The sequence below is a fragment of the Anolis sagrei genome, chromosome 13 (genome assembly GCF_037176765.1).
Source record: "Anolis sagrei isolate rAnoSag1 chromosome 13, rAnoSag1.mat, whole genome shotgun sequence".
Lineage (NCBI taxonomy): Eukaryota > Metazoa > Chordata > Lepidosauria > Squamata > Dactyloidae > Anolis > Anolis sagrei.
The window spans coordinates 210,109-232,545 of NC_090033.1; the positions used below are offsets into that span (position 1 = coordinate 210,109).

The 22,437-nt window shown below is 48.8% G+C and overlaps 1 protein-coding gene across 1 annotated transcript; it reads left to right on the forward strand.

Moving 5' to 3' along the window:
- The first annotated feature begins 11,336 nt into the window (after nt 1-11,336).
- On the forward strand, nt 11,337-16,171 carry LOC132764878 (transcription factor HES-5-like). The gene is made up of 3 exons (XM_060759054.2): nt 11,337-11,456; nt 13,506-13,695; nt 15,210-16,171. The coding sequence occupies exons 1-3, from the start codon at nt 11,388-11,390 to the stop codon at nt 15,494-15,496; spliced, it is 546 nt and encodes a 181-aa protein (XP_060615037.2). The 5' UTR covers nt 11,337-11,387; the 3' UTR covers nt 15,497-16,171.
- The last annotated feature ends 6,266 nt before the right edge of the window (nt 16,172-22,437 follow it).

Here is a 22,437-nt window from a genome sequence, read left to right on the forward strand (position 1 = left end):
GCAACTGCTGGTTCTCTTGGACATCTCAGCGGCTTTCGATACCATCGACCATGGTATCCTTCTGGGTCGTCTCTCTGGGATGGGCCTCGGGGGCGTGGTTCTGTTGTGGCTCCGGTCCTTCCTGGAGGGACGGACCCAGATGGTGAAGCTGGGAGACGCCTGCTCGGACCCCTGGCCTTTGACCTGTGGGGTCCCGCAAGGCTCTATCTTGTCTCCCATGCTTTTTAACATCTACATGAAACCGCTGGGAGAGGTCATCCGGAGTTTTGGAGTTGGGTGCCACCTCTATGCAGATGACACACAACTCTACTACTCCTTTCCACCTAATTCCAAGGAGGCTTCTCGGGTGCTGGACGAGTGCCTGGCCGCTGTGTCGATCTGGATGAGGAGGAACAAGCTGAGGATCAATCCCGACAAGACAGAGGTCCTCCTGGTCGATCGTAAACCTGACCGGGGTATAGGGTGGCCACCTGTGTTGGACGGGGTTACACTCCCCCTGAAGCCACAGGTCCGCAGTTTGGGTGTCCTCTTGGATTCTTCGCTCACACTTGAGGCTCAGGCGTCGGCGGTATCCGGGAGGGCCTTTGCACAACTGAAACTTGTGCGCCAGCTGCGACCGTACCTCGAGAAGGCGGATCTGGCCGGGGTGGTCCACGCCTTGGTCACCTCTAGAATGGATTACTGCAATGCGCTCTACGTGGGGCTGCCCTTGAAGACGGCTCGGAAACTTCAATTGGTCCAGCGGGCAGCAGCCAGGATGCTAACCGGGGCTCATTATCGAGAGAGGTCTACCCCTCTGTTTAAGGAGCTCCACTGGCTGCCATTTATTTTCCGAGCCCAATTCAAGGTGCAGGTGCTCACCTACAAAGCCCTGAACGGTTTGGGACCACCCTACCTGCGTGACCGCATCTCCACCTACGAACCCTCACGCTCACTCCGATCATCTGGGGAGGCCCTGCTCGTGATCCCATCCACGTCGCAAGCGCGCTTGGTGGGGACACGAGACAGGGCTTTCTCTGTGGCGGCCCCCCGACTTTGGAACGCCCTCCCAAAAGATCTCCGACAGGCCCCTACCTTAGCAGTTTTCAGAAGGAACCTAAAAACCTGGCTATTCCGTTGTGCCTTCTCAGACTAGGAATCCCCACCCCAAGTCCTAGTAGCACCTTAGCATAACTAATCTTCGCTGCACTCCGCACTTTTAATCCTACGTACCTCCTGCCATTTCAGCACTTTTAACCCTGTACCCCAGTGCACCGGCCGAACCAGTTTTAATAATGTCTTGATGTATTGCCATTGTCGTTATTCTGCTTATTGTTTGATTTGCTTTGTTATTGTTGTGTTATGTTTTTATTGTATTGTGTTTTGAGGCTTCGGCCTGTGTAAGCCGCATCGAGTCCTTCGGGAGATGCTAGCGGGGTACAAATAATGATAATAATAATAATAATAATAATAATAATAATAATAATAACTACAACTCCCAAAATATCAAGGTCTATTTCCCCCAAGCTCCACCAGTGTTCACATTTGGGCATATTGAGTATTTGTGCCAAGTTTCGTCCAAATCCATCATTGTGTGAGTCCACAGTGAACGAATGAACAACAACAACAACATCTCATATGTATATTGTAAACTGCTCCAAGCCTTCGTGGAGTGGCGGGATATAAATCCAATTAATACATAAATAATGTGATGAGATCCCGAAATTGCAATGGAAGTGTATGTGCAAAGGCTGCCTTGGTTACACTTTCTGGTGGTTGCATGGGAGTGGAGGCGCAGCACGGGCGCAGAGGACCCCCGCTCCATAATAGCCAGGCTTGGGGGCTCTTCCTTCGAGGGCAATGCCCCCCTTTGAAGCCTAATTGACCCTTACCATCAGGCACCAGCCTGCCATGCCGGAGGGTCAGCTCTTTCCCACATCCCAAGGCATTATCCCACAGGCCCGGCCCTTTGTGCAACACACTCCGCGCATTCATGTGCAAAGCAGCCGTAATCCCCAGGGCTTTGCAGAGTCAATAAACCAGGAAATAATAAATCCCTCTTGTGCACCCAAGAAAGGGAACTTATGGGAATTTCCACGAGGAGGCATAGGGCGGGGGGGGGGGGGGGGCAGGGGCAATGTGCATGGGGGGGCGGAGGGGGTGGGCGGAGGGCTTCAAGAGGGGCAATTCTGCAGACGTTTCCCGCCTTCGCCGCTCAGCACTTAAAGGTTAAGCCGGAAATGTGGAAGAGAATGCCCCGCGTTAGAAACCATAAGCTCTTTGGCAAGGCTTGGCCAGAACGGCTCACAACATGCAGCAAGCATTAAGCGACACATGTACAATTAGGAGCAGCGTAGTAGTGAGAGCACTGGAAGGGAATGTGTCCAGAGGAAGAGGGCGACTCAAATGATCCAGGGTCTGGAGAACAAGCCCTATGAGGAGCGGCTTAAGGAGCTGGGCATGTTTAGCCTGAAGAAGAGAAGGCTGAGAGGAGATATGATAGCCATGTATAAATATGTGAGAGGAAGCCAGAGGGAGGAGGGAGCAGATCAAGGGTCTGGAGAACAAGCCCTATGAGGAGCGGCTTAAGGAGCTGGGCATGTTTAGCCTGAAGAAGAGAAGGCTGAGAGGAGATATAATGAGGGCCATGGATAAATACGTGAGAGGAAGCCACAGGGAGGAGGGAGCAGATCAAGGGTCTGGAGAACAAGCCCTATGAGGAGCGGCTTAAGGAGCTGGGCATGTTTAGCCTGAAGAAAAGAAGGCTGAGAGGAGATATGATGATAGCCATGTATAAATATGTGAGGGGAAGCCACAGGGAGGAGGGAGCAGATCAAGGGTCGGGAGAACAAGCCCTATGAGGAGCGGCTTAAGGAGCTGGGCATGTTTAGCCTGAAGAAGAGAAGGCTGAGAGGAGATATAATGAGGGCCATGGATAAATACGTGAGAGGAAGCCACAGGGAGGAGGGAGCAGATCAAGGGTCTGGAGAACAAGCCCTATGAGGAGCGGCTTAAGGAGCTGGGCATGTTTAGCCTGGAGAAGAGAAGGCTGAGAGGAGATATGATGATAGCCATGTATAAATATGTGAGAGGACGCCACAGGGAGGAGGGAGCAGATCAAGGGTCTGGAGAACAAGTCCTGTGAGGAGCGGCTTAAGGAGCTGGGCATGTTTAGTCCGAAGAAGAGAAGGCTGAGAGGAGATACGATGAGGGCCATGTATAAATATGTGAGAGGAAGTTCTAGGGAGGAGGGAGCAAGCTTCGTTTCTGCTTCCCTGGAGACTAGGACGCAAGGGAACAATGGCTTCAAACTACAAGAGAGGAGATTCCATCTGAACATGAGGAAGAACTTCCTGACTGTGAGAGCCGTTCAGCAGTGGAACTCTCTGCCCTGGAGTGTGGTGGAGGCTCCTTCTTTGGAAGCTTTGAAACAGAGGCTGGATGGCCATCTGTCGGGAGTGATTTGAATGCAATATTCCTGCTTCTTGGCAGAATGGGGTTGGACTGGATGAAGGCCCAGGAGGTCTCTTCCAACTCTAGGATTCTATGATTCTATGACTATGAGAGCCGTTCAGCGGTGGAACTCTCTGCGTCGGAGTGTGGTGGTGGCTCCTTCTTTGGAGGCTTTTAAACAGAGGCTGGATGGCCATCTGTCGGGGGTGATTTGAATGCAATATTCCTGCTTCTTGGCAGAATGGGGTTGGACTGGATGATGGCCCAAGAGGTCTCTTCCAACTCTTCTAGGATTCTAGGATTCTGTGATAAGGGGGACTTTGCCGCCTCCTTGCAGCCATGTTCTTGAAGCAAATGGAAGCAGAGAACAGGAAGAGACCTCAAGGGCCATCCAGTCCAACCTCTTCTGCCATGGGAAAAGTCATAGAATTCTAGGACCATAGAACTGGAAGAGACCCCCAAGGGTCATCCAATCCAGCCCCTTCTGCCATTGGAAGAATCCAAGGCAAGGAGGCGAGTTCTGTTTCTTACTCTAGAGGAGTGCTCGGCTGCAGGCAGGCGCATGTGCTTTCTGGGTCTGCACGCCACACACGCACTCTTTCCAAACCAAGGAGGCAAGCTCCGTTTCTTACTCTAGAGGAGTGCTCAGCTGCAAAGTGACCCATTTAAGGCGGAATCAGGTGTCAAACAACCTTATTTTCCATCTTCATTGCTATGATACTTCATCTTGTTGATGGGAAGCTTCCCAACGGAGTGGAAATCATCTACCAGACTATTTACCCTCCGCAGACTGAAAGCCAAAACCAAGGTCACAACAACATGTTATAGAACTCCCATATGCTGATGACAACGTCATCTGTACGCATTCAGAAGACCTACAAGCCCCTCTAGACACCTTTGCAGAAGCATACGAGAAGCTCGGCCTGTCATTGAACATTGAGAAAACCAAAATGCTCTTCCTGCAGTCTGTTATAGAACTCCAGTATGCTGATGACAACGTCATCTGTGCGCATTCAGAAGAAGACCTACAAGCCACTCTAAATACCTTCACAGAAGCATACGAGAAGCTCGGCCTGTCATTGAACATTGAAAAAACCAAAATGCTCTTCCTGCAGTCTGTTATAGAACTCCAGTATGCTGATGACAACGTCATTTGTGCACATTCAGAAGAAGACCTACAAGCCACTCTAGACACCTTCACAGAAGCATACGAGAAGCTCAGCCTGTCATTGAACATCGAGAAAACCAAAGTGCTGTCCCAGCCGTCACCAGCCAATCCCTCTCCAATGCCAGAGATACAGCTTAATGGCATAACATTAGAAAATGTTGACCATAGGCAGCCAAATGGAGGGCAAAAGAGGGAAATGTGCAAGAGGAAAGCACATCAAGCCAACCCCGACCGAGACTGCCTTCCACTTGGAAACCGATGCCCTCACTGCGGGAGAAGATGCAGGTCAAGAATTGGGCTCCACAGTCACCTACCGACCCACCGCCAGGACACCAACCTTGGAGGACCATCATCCTCGGACTACGAGGGATTGCCTAAGTAGCATAGATAGATAGATAGATAGATAGATAGATAGATAGATAGATAGATAGATGAATGAAGAGAGAGAGAGAGGGGGGGATGGATAGAGGGATAAAGGAATAGATAGGTAGATACAGATAGATAGATAGATAGATAGATAGATAGATAGATAGATAGATAGAGGGATAGAGGGATAGATAGATAGATAGATAGATAGATAGATAGATAGATAGATAGATAGAGGGATAGAGGGATAGATAGATAGATGATAGATAGATGAATGGAGAGAGAGAGGGATGAATAGAGGGATAAAGGAATAGATAGGTAGATACAGATAGATAGATAGATAGATAGATAGATAGATAGATAGATAGATAGATGAATGGAGAGAGAGAGAGAGGGGGGGGATGGATAGAGGGATAAAGGAATAGATAGGTAGATACAGATAGATAGATAGATAGATAGATAGATAGATAGATAGAGGGATAGATAGAGGGATAGATAGATAGATAGATAGATAGATAGATAGATAGATAGATAGATAAAGGGATAGAGGGATAGATAGATAGATGATAGATAGATGAATGGAGAGAGAGAGAGAGGGATGGATAGAGGGATAGATAGAGAGATAGAGAGAGGGGGGTGGATAGAGGGATAAAGGAATAGATAGGTAGATACAGATAGATAGATAGATAGATAGATGGATGAAGAGAGAGAGGGATGGATAGAGGGATAGAGGAATAGATAGATAGATGATAGATAGATAGATAGATAGATAGATAGATAGATAGATAGATAGATGGATGCATGGAGTGAGAGGGGGATGGATGGATGGATGAATTGAGGGATAGATTGATAGATAAATAGATGAATATATGGATGGAAGGAGTGGGGGAGGGAGGGAGGAAGGAAGGGAGAGATAGAGAGATAGATAGAGGAATGGATGGATGGGTGGATAGAGGAATAGATGGGTAGGTAGGTAGGTAGATGGGTGGATAAGTGGGTAGATGGATGGACGGACGGATGGACAGATAGACAAACAGACGGACTTCCAAGGAAACCAGTCCCATAACTATCATTCGTTCATGGTCAAAATAATCCTGCAACCTGTTGGGCCATATTGACTGCAATGCCTTCACCTTGAAGGGCGTCCAATACGTTTGACTTGCCCTGGGGGCGGTTCATCTTTGGGCCGGGAAGCTTGAGATTGACAGGGAGCTCATATCTGAAGCTGGTTAAAGTGGCCGTAGTGGTGTCAAAGGGCGTGTCCCTCCCACCTTCATGGTGGCCGCCCCTGACCCACATGGCTTGAGTGTCACGATGAACCAGATGGTCTTTTGGGAGTTGGGCTTTCCTTGCCCCCCTTGGCCCCCGCGCCACGCATTCAGGCTCAAAGACCGTCACTAATGCGGCCTGTACTGGCGAGGCACACGCCTATTGTCCCCACAGAATGGGGGGAAAGTGTGGGAAACCCCGAGGAACTCAAACCCACACAGCCTGGTGCTAATAACGCCATTGTGGGCCGTGAATGTGCCGTGAAGTCACGTGTCCCTTCAGCTGGGGATGCCACAACCATCCAAGGGGAGAAGAAGAAATCCAAGGGAGGGGACCAGGGGACCCCCACTCCCATTCGCTAGCATTGGGGCATCCGTCTCAGCCTCACTCTCATCTATATAAAGAAAAAATGTTAGTTTGAGGATTAATATAACTCAAAAACCACTGGACAAATTGACACCAAATTTGGACACAAGACACCTCTCAGGCCAATGAGTGACCATCACTCATAAACACACACACACACACACACACACACAAAACACAGCAGAAGGGACTTAAAAAGCCAATAGAGCAAGAAGATGCTACAGCGCATGTGCAAAAGCAAAACACACAATACTATATCCACACTCTCATCTGGACTACAGCTCCCAGCATCCCCTAGACCAGGCCTTCTGGGATGGGATTTTGGCCTGCATCAAGAGCGGACTAGTGTCTCGATCCAGGGAAGTCGTGCTCCCCATGCTCTATTCTGCTTTGGTTAGACCACACCGGGAATATTGTGTCCAGTTCTGGGCACCACAATTGAAGGGAGATGTTGACAAGCTGGAATGCATCCGGAGGAGGGCGACTAAAATGATCAAGGGTCTGGAGAACAAGCCCTATGAGGAGCGGCTTAAGGAGTTTAGCCTGAAGAAGAGAAGGATGAGAGGAGACATGATAGCCATGGATAAATAGGTGAGAGAAAGCCACAGGGAGGAGGAGGAGGGAGCAAGCTTGTTTTCTGCTTCCATGGAGACTAGGACACTTCAAACTACAAGAAAGGGGATTCCACCTGAACATGAGGAAGAACTTCCTGACTGTGAGAGCCGTTCAGCAGTGGAACTCTCTGCCCCGGAGGGAGTGTGGTGGAGGCTCCTTCTTTGGAGGCTTTGAAACAGAGGCTGGATGGCCATCTGTCGGGAGTGTTTTGAATGCAAGATTCCTGCTTCTTGGCAGAATGGGGTTGGACTGGATGGTCTACGAGGTCTCTTCCAACTCTAGGATTCTTTGACAGTTGGGCACGTGCCCTCTTTGGAGGTGGTGAGTCAGGATGCTTCCACGGCATCGACTGGACTTGAGTCTCAGGATCAGAGTGATGGACCCAGTTTTCACCCTGTGTGACCAGTCTGTTGAGAAAGTCCTCCTGGTTTCCATGGCACATCATTGTCAAAGGAGCCAGAGAGGATTCGACTCATTCCTGCTTCTGGAAAAGTGTGATCCAGCAAGCAGATCCCTTATGCATGTGAAGATGGTCATGGGTGATTTTTTCCACGGACCCCACACTCATCTTGACATTTTGGGCTTGGTGGAGAATGGTTACGTGGTGACTGCATTTCTGTGTACAAACTCACGCGATCCCTTCGATCATCTGGAGAGGTTCTGCTCGCTCTCCCGCTTCCCTTGCAGGCGTGATTGGTGGGGACGAGGGAGAGGGCCTTCTCGGTGGTGGCCCCCTGACTCTGGAACTCACTTCCCAAGGACATCAGGCATGCCCCAACATTGGCAGGCTTTTGGAGGAGCCTGAAAACATGGCAGTTCCAGAGTGCCTTCCCGGAATAAGGAAACGATTCCCAGCAAAATGTCCTCAGAATGCACTTTAACTATTGGGTTGGGTTGGACTGCGCTCCCCTCATTTCTTTCGAAAACTCTCCTACCAGATATATCCTACCTTGTTCATGACCAGTGTTTATTTATTTATTTTTAAATTTTTATTATTGATTGATTGATTGATTGATTTGCAGCATTTATATTCCGCCCTTCTCCTCACCCCGCAGGGGACTCAGGGCAGATTACAGTGTACACATATATGGCAAACATTCCATGCCAATTTTGACATACAACATATACAGACATAGACAGAGGGAAGATGATACTGAAAGTATAGAAAGCCTTGACAGTGACCTGACCCGGCAAGCTTGTCTTGATTTGTGTGTCAGGCGGAGTTCTCGCCCGGCTGGTAGACGAGAAGCCAGCTCGGGGAAAGGTCATCGCAATGTTTTCATGTGTATTATTTATTTACAGCTTTTATATTCCGCCCTTCTCCTCACCCCGTAGGGGACTCAGGGCGGATTACAGTGTACACATATATGGCAAACATTCCATGCCAATTTTTGACATACAACACATATACAGACATACACAGAGGCTATTTAACCTTTTTCTGGCCGCCAGGGGAGCTGTCGCTTTGCTCATCCATCTGCGACGCTGATGAAGCACTTCCGCATTCCCCGCATGCTTCCCCACTGGAATGCTTTGCTTTTTCCTGGCCGCCAGGGGAGCTGTCGCTTTCCTCGTCCATCTGCGACGCTGATGAAGCACTTCCGCATTCCCCGCATGCTTCCCCGCTGGAATGCTTTGCTGGAGTCTTCTTTATGGCCTCATACATCAGTTAATTTAGCCTCCCCACACTTTAAGGTGGTACCTAATTTTCCAACTGTCTTTCGGGTTGCAAAGGTCAACAACAGGCTACACAATTGGTTGGAAACCCACTCCAACCCGGGCTGGCTTCAAACTCATGACCTTTTGGTCAGAGTGATCTTAATGCAGCCGACACTCAGCCAGCGGCACCACAATCCCGGTTTTAAGCTATTACATTTGGTCTGGCCATAGGTTATTAAATCCTTGTGTGTTATTGCTTATTGTTTATATATGATTTATATTAATTGTATAGTATAGTATTGTTTTTGCTTATTGCTTTTTTTTTGTATTGATTTGTTGTTGGGCTTGGCCTCATGTAAGCCGCTCCGAGTCCCTTGGGGAGAGAGATGGTGGCAGGGTGTAAATAACGTTTTATTATTATGTATTACTAGCGGTCCCCTGCCAGGCGTTGCTGTGGCCCAGTCTGTTGATCTGGAAAATAAAGTAATGAGAAAGTCTTGGTTTCTAATCTATGTGATTTCTTTCTGCTTGTGGGTAAACAGTATGTCTTGCTGTTTCTTCGCCAGTGTTGATGTGGAGAGCGTCTGCTTTGCCCACCCTGGAACATGCAAGATATCATTGTTCGTCTCCTATGATACTATGTGTGTGCGTGAATCATATCTATCTCTTCGTCAGGAGGGCTTTGTTTACGTTTTCTTGCCCTGGTGAAGGGAGTTGAACTGGATGGCCTTGAGTATTTTCCATTGGTCATGGGGGTTCTGTGTGGGAAGTTTGGCCCCATTCTATCATTGGTGGGGCTCAGAACACTCTTTGATTATAGGTGAACTATAAATCCCAGCAACTACAACTCCCAAATGTCAAGATTCTATTTTCCCCAAACTCCACCAGTGTTCACATTTGGGCATATTGAGTATTCGTGTACAGTTTAGTCCAGATCCATCATTGTTTGAGTCCACAGGGATCTCTAGATGTAGGTGAACTACAACTCCAAAACCAAAGGACACTGCCCACCAAACCCTTCCAGTATTTTCTGTTGGTCATGGGAGAACTGTGTGCCAAGTTTGGTTCAATTCTATCGTTGGTGGGGTTCAGATTGCTCTTTGATTGTAGGTGAACTATAAATCCCAGCAACTACAACTCCCAAATGTCAAGATTCTATTTTCCCCAAACTCCACCAGTGTTCACATTTGGGCACATTGAGTATTTGTGTAGAGTTTGATCCAGCTCCATCATTGTTTGAGTCCACATTGATCTCTAGATGTAGGTGAACTACAACTCCAAAACCAAAGGACACTGCGCACCAAACTCTTGTAGTGTTTTCTGTTGATCATGGGAGTTCTGTGTCCCAAGATTGGTTCAATTCTATCGTTGGTGGGGTTCAGAATGCTCTTTGATTGTAGGTGAACTATAAATCCCAGCAACTACAACTCCCAAATGTCAAGATTCTATTTTCCCCAAACTCCACCAGTGTTCACATTTGGGCATATTGAGTATTTGTGTAGAGTTTGGTCCCGATCCATCATTGTTTGAGTCCACAGGGATCTCTGGATGTAGGTGAACTACAACTCCAAAACCCAAGGTTTTGAGTTCTGTGAATCCCACAAACGAACATTACATTTTTATTTATATAGATTATTTTCCAATATGGCGACCTCCACTTGCTGGATGGTGTGTTTATCAATAGTTAGAGTGGGGTCAACTTGGAATTGGAGCTGTTTCCACCGAAGACTGACCACCACATTGGAATCGGCGATACCAGTTCGTGCCTACATCCTATGATGGGGAATCCTCACCACCGACCTCTTTCATCTCATCGAACGTCTCCTTTGGTGTGCGGACTTTCAAGTAAAGGAACTTGAGGAGTCCGCTGGATCCATTCTCAAACCTCACTCCACTTCAGCACCTGTAACATCAAGACCGCTATCAGTTCCGGGTTGTAAATTGGCACGTAACCTAGAGAGACTTGTATGATGACACGTGTGCAGTTTCAGCACCATCTTTTGAGTCCCCTTGGGTTATGGGGCAGGTTATAAATAATGTTGTTGTTGGTGTTGTTGGGTTGCTGCGAGTTCTCCGGGCTGCCTGGCCATGTCCCAGAAGCATTCCCTTCTGACGTTTCACCCACATCTATGGAGGTTGTGGTCTCTATTTCCTCTGGCGGCGCATGGGCTCCACGTGGGACAGAGCTGGCATGCAACCGGTCACAGAGAAGCCAGCTGGAGGGCCAAGATCTTTCCCAGATTTCCGCGTGGCTTTGGCGTGAGGCTTTGCGCACTCCACCAGTTGGTTCAGGCAGAAGGTGATTCTCCCTGGGGCATTGATGCTCAGTGTAGCGTGCGCTAAAAAGGGGGCTTCCCTATTATCCCCCCCGCGTGCCTGGATTGGCTGGGAGACTGTGGGAAACAGCGCCGGCTCAAACTCACATCGCCGTCCCAGATATAAATAGAGATGCTCAGAGAGCTTGGGCGCATCAGGTGGCCTTTGGCTTGGATATAGCAGCGCATGAGAAGGCATGGCTCCCAGCCACAGCTGCGTGCTCCGCAAGGAAGAGGAGAGATTGCCAGGCAAGGACAAGAATAAGGTAACTTAGATGTGTTTTGGGTATTTTGTGGAGAACCCATTCCATAATGGCCCGCTACTTGGCTCTAAAGCAGGTATGGGCTCTTTTCTCAGGCCCTCCTCTCTCTCACCATTCGATCCTTCCTTCATTTTCCTCCTTCCCTCTCTCGCTCCCTTCCTTCCTTCCCTTCCACCCTTTCATTCTTCCTTCCCCTTTCCTCTTTCTTTCCCTCTCTTCCTCTTTCTCCTTCCTTTCTTCATTCTCTCTTTCCTCTATCCCTCTTTCTCCCTTCCTCCATTCTCTTCCACCCCTTCATCCTTCCTTCATCCTTCCCTTCTTCCACCCTTCCCTTCCTCCTTTCCTTCTCTCTTTCCTTCCTCTTTCCCTTCCTTACCTCTCTTTCTCCTTCCATTCTTCCCATCCATCCTTTCGTTCTGACTCCTCTGTCTTTCTCATCCATCCTTCCCTTTCTCCCTTACATCCTTCCTTCCCTTTCTTTCTCCTTCCATCCCTTCCATTCTTCTTTCCTTCTCTCTTTCCTCCCTCCTTCCCTTTTTCTCTTCCTCCTTCCACCCTTTCCTTTTTCCCTTTCGTCCTCCCTTCCCTCTTTCCTCTTTCTTTCCCTCTCTTCCTCTTTCTCCTTCCTTTCTTCATTCTCTCTTTCCTCCATCCCTCTTTCTCCCTTCCTCCATTCTCTTCCACCCCTTCATCCTTCCCTTCTTCCACCCTTTCCTTCCTTCTGTCTTCCCTTCCTCCTTCCCTTCCTTACCTCTCGCTTTCATCCTGCCTTCCTTCCCTCTGTCTTTCTCATTCCATCCTTCCCTTTCTCCCTTACGTCCTTCCTTCCCTTTCTCTTTCTCCTTCCATCCTTCTTTCCTTTTCTTTCCTCCCTCCTTCCCCCTTTCTCTTTCTCCTTCCACCCTTCCCTTCCTCCCTTTCATTCTTCCTTCCCTCTTTCCTCTCCTTCCTTCTCTCCCTCTTTCATCTTTCATCCTTCCCTTTTGTCCTTCATTCCCTTTTTCTTCCTCCTTCTCTCCCTTTCTTCTTCCACCCTTCCCTCTTTCCCTTTCGTCCTTTCTTCCCTCTTTCCTCCCCCCTTCCCTCTCTCCCTCTTTCTCCTTCCATCCTTCCTCCCTTTCGTCCTTCCTTCCCTCTTTCCTCCCTCCTTCCCTCTCTCCCTTTCTCCTCCCATCTTTTCCTTCCTCCCTTTCGTCCTTCCCTTTTTCTTCCTCCTTCTCCCTCCCTCTTTCTCCTTCCATCCTTCCCTTTCTCCCTTTAGTCCTTCCTCCTTCCATCTTTCCTCCCTCCTTCCCTCTTTCTCCTTCCATCCTTCCCTCTCTCCCTCTTTCTCCTTCCATCCTTCCTCTCTTTCCTCCCTCCTTCCCTCTCTCTCTTTCTCCTCCCATCTTTTCCCTCCTCCCTTTCGTCCTTCTCTTTTTCTTCCTCCTTCTCTCTCCCTCTTTCTCCTTCCGTCCTTCCTTTTCTCCCTTTAGTTCCTCCTTCCATCTTTCCTCCCTCCTTCCTTCTTTCTCCTTCCACCCTTCACCCTTTTGTCCTTCCTTCCTTGCCTCTTTCCTCCCTCTTCCCTCTCTTCCTCTTTCCACCCTTCCATCCTTTTTCCTTCCCTCTTTCCTCCCCCCTTCATTCTCTTTCTCCTTCCATCCTTCCTTCCTCCCTTCCCTTACTCTTCCCTCCTTCCCTCTGTCTCTCTCCTTTTATCCTTCCCCAAGTTAGAAAGTTTGCCCCTGCCTGCTCTAAATTATCCTAAGAGACTAGGTTCTTGTGGGTTTTTTCGGGCTATAGAGCCATGTTCTAGAGGCATTTCTCCTGACGTTTCGCCTGCATCTATGGCAAGCATCCTCAGGATGCTTGCCATAGATGCAGGCGAAACGTCAGGAGAAATGCCTCTAGAACATGGCTCTATAGCCCAAAAAAACCCACAAGAACCTAGTGATTCCAGCCACGAAAGCCTTCGACAATACATTATCCTAAGAGACTTGTGAAGGGTGCTGCAGTTTTGAGGGGGTGGCTTGTGCAAGGTTTCATGCCTCTCTTCTTTCTCCTCGACAGCTGAGGAAGCCAGTGGTGGAGAAGATGCGCAGGGACCGCATCAACAGCAGCATTGAGCAGCTGAAGGTCCTTCTGGAGAGGGAGTTCCAGAGGCACCAGCCCAACTCCAAGCTGGAGAAAGCCGACATCCTCGAAGTGGCCGTCAGTTACCTGAAGCAACAGCAGCAGCAGCATCACATGCAACGGCATGGTGAGTACAGAGCTGGGGTGCGCTTATGCGCTCCACGTGGGTGTGACCCCAACACCCAGAACGATAGGCTAGAGCATCGTCTCCAAATGTCCCAAGGAGATTCATGTTGGAATTGTGGGGGTTGTAGTTTTACAAGCTTTAGCATTCTCTGCCCAAGAAACTACAGCTCCCCTGATTCCATAGCATTGAGCCTTGACAGCTTGAGCAGAGTCAAAGTGTAGTATTTCTACAGTGGAGATGCACTTTCCGTCCCTCGTTCCTCCCACTCCCTTTCTCCTTCCTTCCCTTTTGTCTTTCCTTCCTTCTCTCTTTCCTGTAGTCTTCCTTCTTTGGAAGCTTTAAGCAGAGGCTGGATGGCCATCTGTCGGGGGTGATTTGAATGCAATATTCCTGCTTCTTGGCAGAATGGGGTTGGACTGGATGATGGCCCAGGAGGTCTCTTCCAACTCTAGGATTCTAGGATTCCCTTCCATCCATCCATCCATCCATCCATCCATCCATCCATCCATCCATCCATCCTTCCCTTCATGCCTTTCTTCCTTCCTTCTATCCTTCCCTTCCACACTTTCATTCTTCCTTCCCTTGTCTTTCCTCCCTTCCTTCTTTCCTCCCTTTCTCCTTCCACCCTTTCCTTCCTCCCTTTCATCCTTCTTTCTTTCCTCCTTCCCTTCCTTCCCATCCACTTTTTCGTCCTTCCTTCTCTTTTGTCTTCCTTCCACCTTACCTCCCTGCCTTCCTCCCTGTCTCCTTCTTTCTCTTTCCATCGTTCCCTTCCACACTTCCCTCCTTCCTTCCCTTTTGTCTTCCCTTCCTTCCCTCTCCCTTTCTCCTTCCTCCCCTTCATCCTTTCTTCCTTCTTCCCTTTCCTTCCTTCCCGTTCACCTTTTTGTCCTTCCTTCTCTTTTGTCTTTCCTCCTCTCTTTCCTTCCACCTTACCTTCCTGAATTCCTCCGTCTCCTTCTTTCTCCTTCCATCCTTCCCTCCCACCTTTTTATCCTTCTTTCCTTGCTTCTTTCCTCGTTCTCTTCCTTTCTCCTACCTTCCCTTTTGTCTTTCCTCCCTCCTTCCCTCTCCCTCTTTCTCCTTCCACCTTTCTCTTCTTCCTTTCATCCTTCCTTCCCTTCTTTCCTTCCCTTCTACCCTTTTATCCTCCCTTCCTTTTTGTGTTTCCTTAATTCCGTCTTTCCCTTCCCTTCCCTTCCCTTCCTTCCTTCCTTCCTTCCTTCCATCCATCCATCCATCCATCACCGGGTTGCCAGTCCTACTATCAGAGAGTGCTAGTCTACGTCCTCCAAGTTCGAAAGTGTGCCTGATCTCTTTGACCACATCATGCAGGACCATGCTTTCCTTATTGCGGGCCACTGGTGGTCCATGGACCACAGGCTGGGAACCACTGGTCGACACTGGCCATATCAGGCAGTGTATGGAACCACAGCTGGCTTCATGATTGCACCCCTCCTTTCGTATGATGTGAATACTAGATGTGAATGTCCTCCCCTCTCTTTCCTTGACAGCGTTCAGCCCGAAGAGCCCAGAATTCGATTTCAACACGGGCTACCTGCGCTGCTTGAGAGAAGCCTTGCATTTCCTCTCCTTGTGTGAGCCCAAAAAGGAAGCCCAAGCTCGGCTGCTGAAGCATTTCTGCAAAGTCCAGGTGACGGTCGAAGGAGCGCCACTGCCACCGCCAAGCTCTGCTCTCACGCGCTGCTACGCGCCACCGTCCCCGTGTCCTCCGTCCAGGCCGAAACCTTCCAGCAAGAGCCCACCAAGCGTGACGGCAACGCTCTGGAGACCCTGGTAGAGCCAAGGCTGTGATCTCGAGCTGCTTTTAGTAGGGTCTCCCGTGTTGGTCTGAAGTGACTGGACTGACCTTGAGGGAGCTGGGGGTGGTAACGGCCGACAGGGAGCTCTGGCGTGGGCTGGTCCATGAGGTCACGAAGAGTCGGAGACGACTGAACGAATGAACAACAACCCGTGTTGGTCCCAAACTTTCATCTGTTGGTCCCAAACTTTGGTCCCGGGAACTGCGGAACTCTCCGCTGCGGCTCACACCAAGGTGAAGGCGGGGCTCCCGGCTGCGCTCGGGCTCAGCTGGACTCCCCAAGCAATGCAAACCCAGAGGGTTCCTTGGTTTCAAAGCCCCTCTTTTAACAGTAGGAAACATTTGGTTTCCAAGGAAGGAGGTGGACGTGGTGGACGTGGTGGTGGTGGGGGTGGCTCTGTTTCTTCTCTAGCAAGAAAGGTTCAGATCCGTGACGTAATTTTCCTTCATAGTGAAGGGTTGTACCTGCACCTTGCAGTAGGTGGTCTGCTCATGTGAGCTCTGAGAGAGGACCTCTTCCTTCCCAAGGCCAAAAGCAGGGCCAAATTCAGGTGGTTTTGCCCAAAAGAGGCTTCCCAGGCATCTTGGCCAAAGCCTTCACAGCATCGAAGGCCTGAAGGAAGGAAGGAAGGAAGGAAGGAAGGAAGGAAGGAGGGAGGGAGGGAAGGAAGGAAGGAAGGAGGGAGGGAGGGAGGGAAGGAAGGAAGGAAGGAAGGAAGGAAGGAAGGGGACTCTGCTCATGGTGTCCTTTGGAGAGGAAAACGTACCGTAGTTTGCATCAAAATGTTTCTCTGTGGGCTTCCATTGTGTTGCCTCTTTCTTCACGGCGATTTGGGAAGGCGGCCCAGGTGAAACATTCATGAAGGGCTAGAAGGCAGGATCATCAAGTTTGCAGACGACACCAAATTGGGAGGGAGAGCCAATACTCCAGAGGACAGGAGCAGGATTCAAAACGATCTGGACAGATTAGAGAGATGAATGGCCAAAACTAACAAAATGAAGTTCAACAGGGACAAATGCAAGATACTCCACTTAGGCAGGAAAAACGAAATGCAAAGAGACAGAATGGGGGACGAGGAGGCCTGGCTCGAGAGCAGGACGTGGGGAAAAGATCTTGGAGTCCTCGTGGGGAGGAAGGGGAACATGAGCCAGGAATGTGATGTGGCGGCAAAAAAAGCCAATGGGATTTTGGCCTGCATCAAGAGGAGCATAGTGTCTAGATCCAGGGAAGTCATGCTCCCCATGCTCTATTCTGCTTTGGTTAGACCACTTTACCTGGAATATTGTGTCCAATTCTGGGCACCACAATTCAAGAGAGATATTGACAAGCTGGAATGTGTCCAGAGGAGGGCGACTAAAATGATCAAGGGTCTGGAGAACAAGCCCTATGAGGAGCGGCTTAAGGAGCTGGGCATGTTTAGCCTGAAGAAGAGAAGGCTGAGAGGAGATATGATAGCCATGTATAAATATGTGAGAGGAAGCCACAGGGAGGAGGAGGGAGCAAGCTTGTTTTCTGCTTCCTTGGAGACTAGGGTCTGGAGAACAAGCCCTATGAGGAGCGGCTTAGGGAACTGGGCATGTTTAGTCTGAAGAAGAGAAGGCTGAGAGGGGATAGGATAGCCATGTGTAAATATGTGAGAGGAAGCTACAGGGAGGAGGAGGGAGCAAGCTTGTTTTCTGCTTCCCTGGAGAATAGGACGCAAGGGAACAATGGCTTCAAACTACAAGAGAGGAGATTCCACCTGAACATGAGGAAGAACTTCCTGACTGTGAGAGGCGTTCAGCAGTGGGACTCTCTGCCCCGGAGTGTGGTGGAGGCTCCTTCTTTGGAAGCTTTTAAGCAGAGGCTGGATGGCCATTTGTCAGGGGTGATTTGAATGCAATATTCCTGCTTCTTGGCAGAATGGGGTTGGACTGGATGATGGCCCAGGAGGTCTCTTCCAACTCTTTGATTCTATGATTCTATGATTTCCATTTCCTTTTTAAGCGTGTCCTTCCACGGGATTAGGATCTGTGTAGAATCACTCTTGTATTGTCCCTTCCCGAAACGAGTCTTCTTAAGAGTCCCGTATTCTCGGAGTGGAAAGGTCCCGCGCGATCTTTCTGCGCTTCTCTTGTTTTGAGAGAGATTCAGATGCCTTTCGTAAAGGACAACACGTATGTTCGATGAGGAGCAAGCAGCGTGTGCTGTATTTGTGTAGACGTGAATGTTCAGAGTGCTTTTATAAAGTCCTGCTGCATTGAATCTGAATTAAAGGTGAATTGCAAAATAAATCTCATCTCTGTGTGTCCTTGAGTTGCTTCTCTCTTGCGTAGGTTGCTTGCAGGCATTCTCACGTGGGACTTGGAGCTCAATTTGGGGGCGTGGGGTGGTTTTGAACTAACCTGGACACAGAAATGCTGGACCACTCTCACAACCACCATGTCAGGCGACACAGAGAAGCCATTGACATCCACAAGAAGCATGTGGACAATGTCAACAGAGAGGAGGAAACCATGAAAATGAACACAATCTGGCTACCAGCAGTAACAAACTCTAAAATTACAACAGAACAACAACAGAGAGGAAGCAGGCAGGAACATCTAATCACCTCTCAACAAAAGATTGCTCCAGGCACTGCCAGGTCATCAAATGCTAACCAAGGTGGTCAGTTGAAACATTCACACCTAGCTCCAGCAGACAAGAGGCCTTTGTCTCACCCTGGTCATTCCACAGATCTATAAACCCTTTTTCCTAGTTCTAACAGGCCTCACTACCTCTGAGGATGCTTGCCATAGATGCAGGCGAAACGTCAGGAGAGAATGCCTCTAGAACATGGCCATACAGCCCCCCCAAAAAACCTACAGCAACCCATTCATACCTAGCTCCAACAGACAAGAGGCCTTTGTCCCACCCTGGTCATCATTCCACAGATATATAAACCCCTTTTCCTACTTCCAACAGACCTCACTACCTCTGAGGATGCTTGCTATAGATGCAGGCGAAACGTCAGGAGAGAATGCCTCTAGAACATGGCCATACAACCCCCCCAAAAAACCTACAGCAACCCATTCATACCTAGCTCCAGCAGACAAGAGTCCTTTGTCCCTCCCTGGTCTTTCCACAGATATATAAACCCTTCTTTCCTAGTTCCAAGAGACCTCACTCCCTCTGAGGATGCTTGCCATAGATGCAGGCGAAACATCAGGAGAAAATGCCTCTAGAACATGGACATGCAGCCCGAAAAAACCTACAACAACCCAAAGATCCTAGCTTGTGATACATTCACAAAGAAGCTAGAATAACAAATATAGAAATGCAGTCTCTTTTTATACCCTAACCTGTATCCTACGTGTATGTCAATTTGCCAGTTTGGCTTACCTCTTTGGTCTGGGAGGAGTTATAGACATGTGATGATAATAATAACAACAACAACAACAACACTTTATTTGTACCCTGCTACCACCATCTCCCCAAGGGACTCGGTGCGGCTTACATGAGGCCGAGCCCGAATACAACAATACAAGCAAAACAACAACAGTACAAGCAGTGAAAATAAAACATAGACAACAAAATATACAACATTATCAATAAGACAACACGCAATTAAAAACAGCGGGAAGGCCAAATGTAAAGTTAAAATGGAAATAATGCTGGGACATGGATGAAAGGTGATAGTGGCGTTTGTGGAAGGGCATACGAGCAGACTTAAAGAAATGTAAAGTGCTTTGGAGGACAAAGTGCAATTATGGGATCATTATTCCGGGAAGGCACACTGGAACAACCACGTCTTCAAGCTCCTCCTGAAGACTGCCAAGGTTGGGGGCATGGGGTGGTTGGTTGGCATGGGATGGCCCCAATTAAAATCATCCAGTAGCAAGGGGAGAAGGTCATTTCTCTATCTGCAGATAAGATCCTAGCTTGTGATACATTCACAAAGAAGCTAGAATAACAAATATAGAAATGCAGTCTCTTTTTATACAATGGCAATGGCTCTGGATCATGGTAGCTGAAACAGGACACATTGGCACAATAGGAGCCTAGTGTCTAGATCTAAGGAAGTCATGCTCCCCATGCTCTATTCTGCTTTGGTTAGACCACATCTGGAATATTGTGTCCAATTCTGGGCACCACAATTCAAGAGAGAGATTGACTCTAAGCTGGAATGTATCCAGAGAAAGAGGGCAACTCAAAGGATCCAGGGTCTGGAGAACAAGCCCTATGAGGAGCGGCTTAGGGAACTGGGCATGTTTAGCCTGAAGAAGAGAAGGATGAGAGGAGACATGATGAGGGCCATGTATACATATGTGAGAGGAAGCCACAGGGAGGAAGGAGAAGATCAGGGGTCTGGAGAACAAGCCCTATGAGGAGCGGCTTAAGGAGCTCGGCATGTTTAGCCTGAAGAAGAGAAGGCTGAGAGGAGATATGATAGCCATGTATAAATATGTGAGAGGAAGCCACAGGGAGGAGGAGGGAGCAAGCTTCCTTTCTGCTTCCTTGGAGACTAGGACGCAATGGAACATGGCTTCAAACTCCAAGAGAGGAGATTCCATCTGAACATGAGGAAGAACTTCCTGACTGTGAGAGCCGTTCAGCAGTGGAACTCTCTGCCCCGGAGGGAGTGTGGTGGAGGCTCCTTCTTTGGAAGCTTTTAAACAGAGGCTGGGTGGCCACCCGTCAGGGGTAATTTGAAAGTGATATTCCTGCTTCTTGGCAGAATGGGGTTGGACTGGATGGCCCATGAGGTCTCTTCCAACTCTTTGATTCTAGGATTCTATGATTCTATGCAAATGGCAGAGGAGATGGGCATAGAAGAAGACAATCAGGTTTCCTTCTGTGGCGAGAGGTCCCGCACACAAAGGCGCATTGTGAAGAGTAGCTACTTCCCACAAGGCGGGCAGGAAAAGGCAATGGGCCATCTTGTCCTGTCCATTGGGCTATTGTGTTGCATACGTCCAGATAATGTCCATAATACGGGTGAGGACGGGAATCAGTTGAGGAAATCCCCAGCTTGGAGTCTCTTCTCGCAGGCTGTATTATTATTATTATTATTATTATTATTATTTACAGTATTTCTCTTCCGCCCTTCTCCTCACCCCGCAGGGGACTCAGGGCGGATTACAGTGTACACATATATGGCAAACATTCAATGCCAATTTTTGACATGCAAACATATACAGACATACACAGAGGCTATTTAACTTTTTCTGGCCGCCAGGGGAGCTGTTGCTTTCATCGTCCATCTGCGACTCTGATGAAGCACTTCCGCATTCCCCGCATGCTTCCCCCTTTCCTGGAATGCTTTGCTGGAGTCTTCTTTATGGCCTCATAAATCAGTTAATTTATCCTCCCCACACTTTAAGGTGGTACCTAATTCTCCTACTTGACAGATGCAACTGTCTTTTGGGTTGCAAAGGTCGACAACAGGCTACACAATTGGTTGGAAACCCAATCCAACCCGGGCTGATGAAGCACTTCCGCATCCCCTGCATGCTTCCCCGCTGGAATGCTTTGCTGGAGTCTTCTTTATGGCCTCATAAATCAGTTAATTTATCCTCCCCACACTTTAAGGTGGGACCTAATTCTCCTACTTGACAGATGCAACTGTCTTTTGGGTTGCAAAGGTCGACAACAGGCTACACAATTGGTTGGAAACCCACTCCAACCCGGGCTGATGAAGCACTTCCGCATTCCCCGCATGCTTCCCCGCTGGAATGCTTTGCTGGAGTCTTCTTTATGGCCTCATAAATCAGTTAATTTAGCCTCCCCACACTTTAAGGTGGTACCTAATTTCCCTACTTGAGAGATGCAACTGTCTTTCGGGTTGCAAAGGTCGACAACAGGCTACACAATTGGTTGGAAACCCACTCCAACCCGGGCTGATGAAGCACTTCCGCAATCCCCGCATGCTTCCCCGCTGGAATGCTTTGCTGGAGTCTTCTTTATGGCCTCATAAATCAGTTAATTTAGCCTCCCCACACTTTAAGGTGGTACCTAATTTCCCTACTTGAGAGATGCAACTGTCTTTCGGGTTGCAAAGGTCGACAACAGGCTACACAATTGGTTGGAAACCCACTCCAACCCGGGCTGATGAAGCACTTCCGCAATCCCCGCATGCTTCCCCGCTGGAATGCTTTGCTGGAGTCTTCTTTATGGCCTCATAAATCAGTTAATTTAGCCTCCCCACACTTTAAGGTGGTACCTAATTTCCCTACTTGAGAGATGCAACTGTCTTTCGGGTTGCAAAGGTCGACAACAGGCTACACAATTGGTTGGAAACCCACTCCAACCCGGGCTGATGAAGCACTTCCGCAATCCCCGCATGCTTCCCCGCTGGAATGCTTTGCTGGAGTCTTCTTTATGGCCTCATAAATCAGTTAATTTAGCCTCCCCACACTTTAAGGTGGTACCTAATTTCCCTACTTGAGAGATGCAACTGTCTTTCGGGTTGCAAAGGTCGACAACAGGCTACACAATTGGTTGGAAACCCACTCCAACCCGGGCTGATGAAGCACTTCCGCAATCCCCGCATGCTTCCCCGCTGGAATGCTTTGCTGGAGTCTTCTTTATGGCCTCATAAATCAGTTAATTTATCCTCCCCACACTTTAAGGTGGTACCTAATTCTCCTACTTGACAGATGCAACTGTCTTTTGGGTTGCAAAGGTCGACAACAGGCTACACAATTGGTTGGAAACCCACTCCAACCCGGGCTGATGAAGCACTTCCACATTCCCCGCATGCTTCCCCGCTGGAATACTTTGCCGGAGTCTTCTTTATGGCCTCCTAAATCAGTTAATTTATCCTCCCCACACTTTAAGGTGGTACCTAATTTTCCTACTTGACAGATGCAACTGTCTTTCGGGTTGCAAAGGTCGACAACAGGCTACACAATTGGTTGGAAACCCACTCCAACCCGGGCTGATGAAGCACTTCCACATT

Excerpts from the sequence above, each read along its gene's own strand:
- LOC132764878 (XM_060759054.2), top strand. The coding sequence starts at position 11,388 with ATGGCTCCCAGCCACAGCTGCGTGCTCCGCAAGGAAGAGGAGAGATTG. Across the intron at positions 11,457-13,505 it reads CAGGCAAGGACAAGAATAAG|CTGAGGAAGCCAGTGGTGGA; the intron begins GTAACTTAGATG and ends TCTCCTCGACAG. Across the intron at positions 13,696-15,209 it reads GCATCACATGCAACGGCATG|CGTTCAGCCCGAAGAGCCCA; the intron begins GTGAGTACAGAG and ends TTTCCTTGACAG.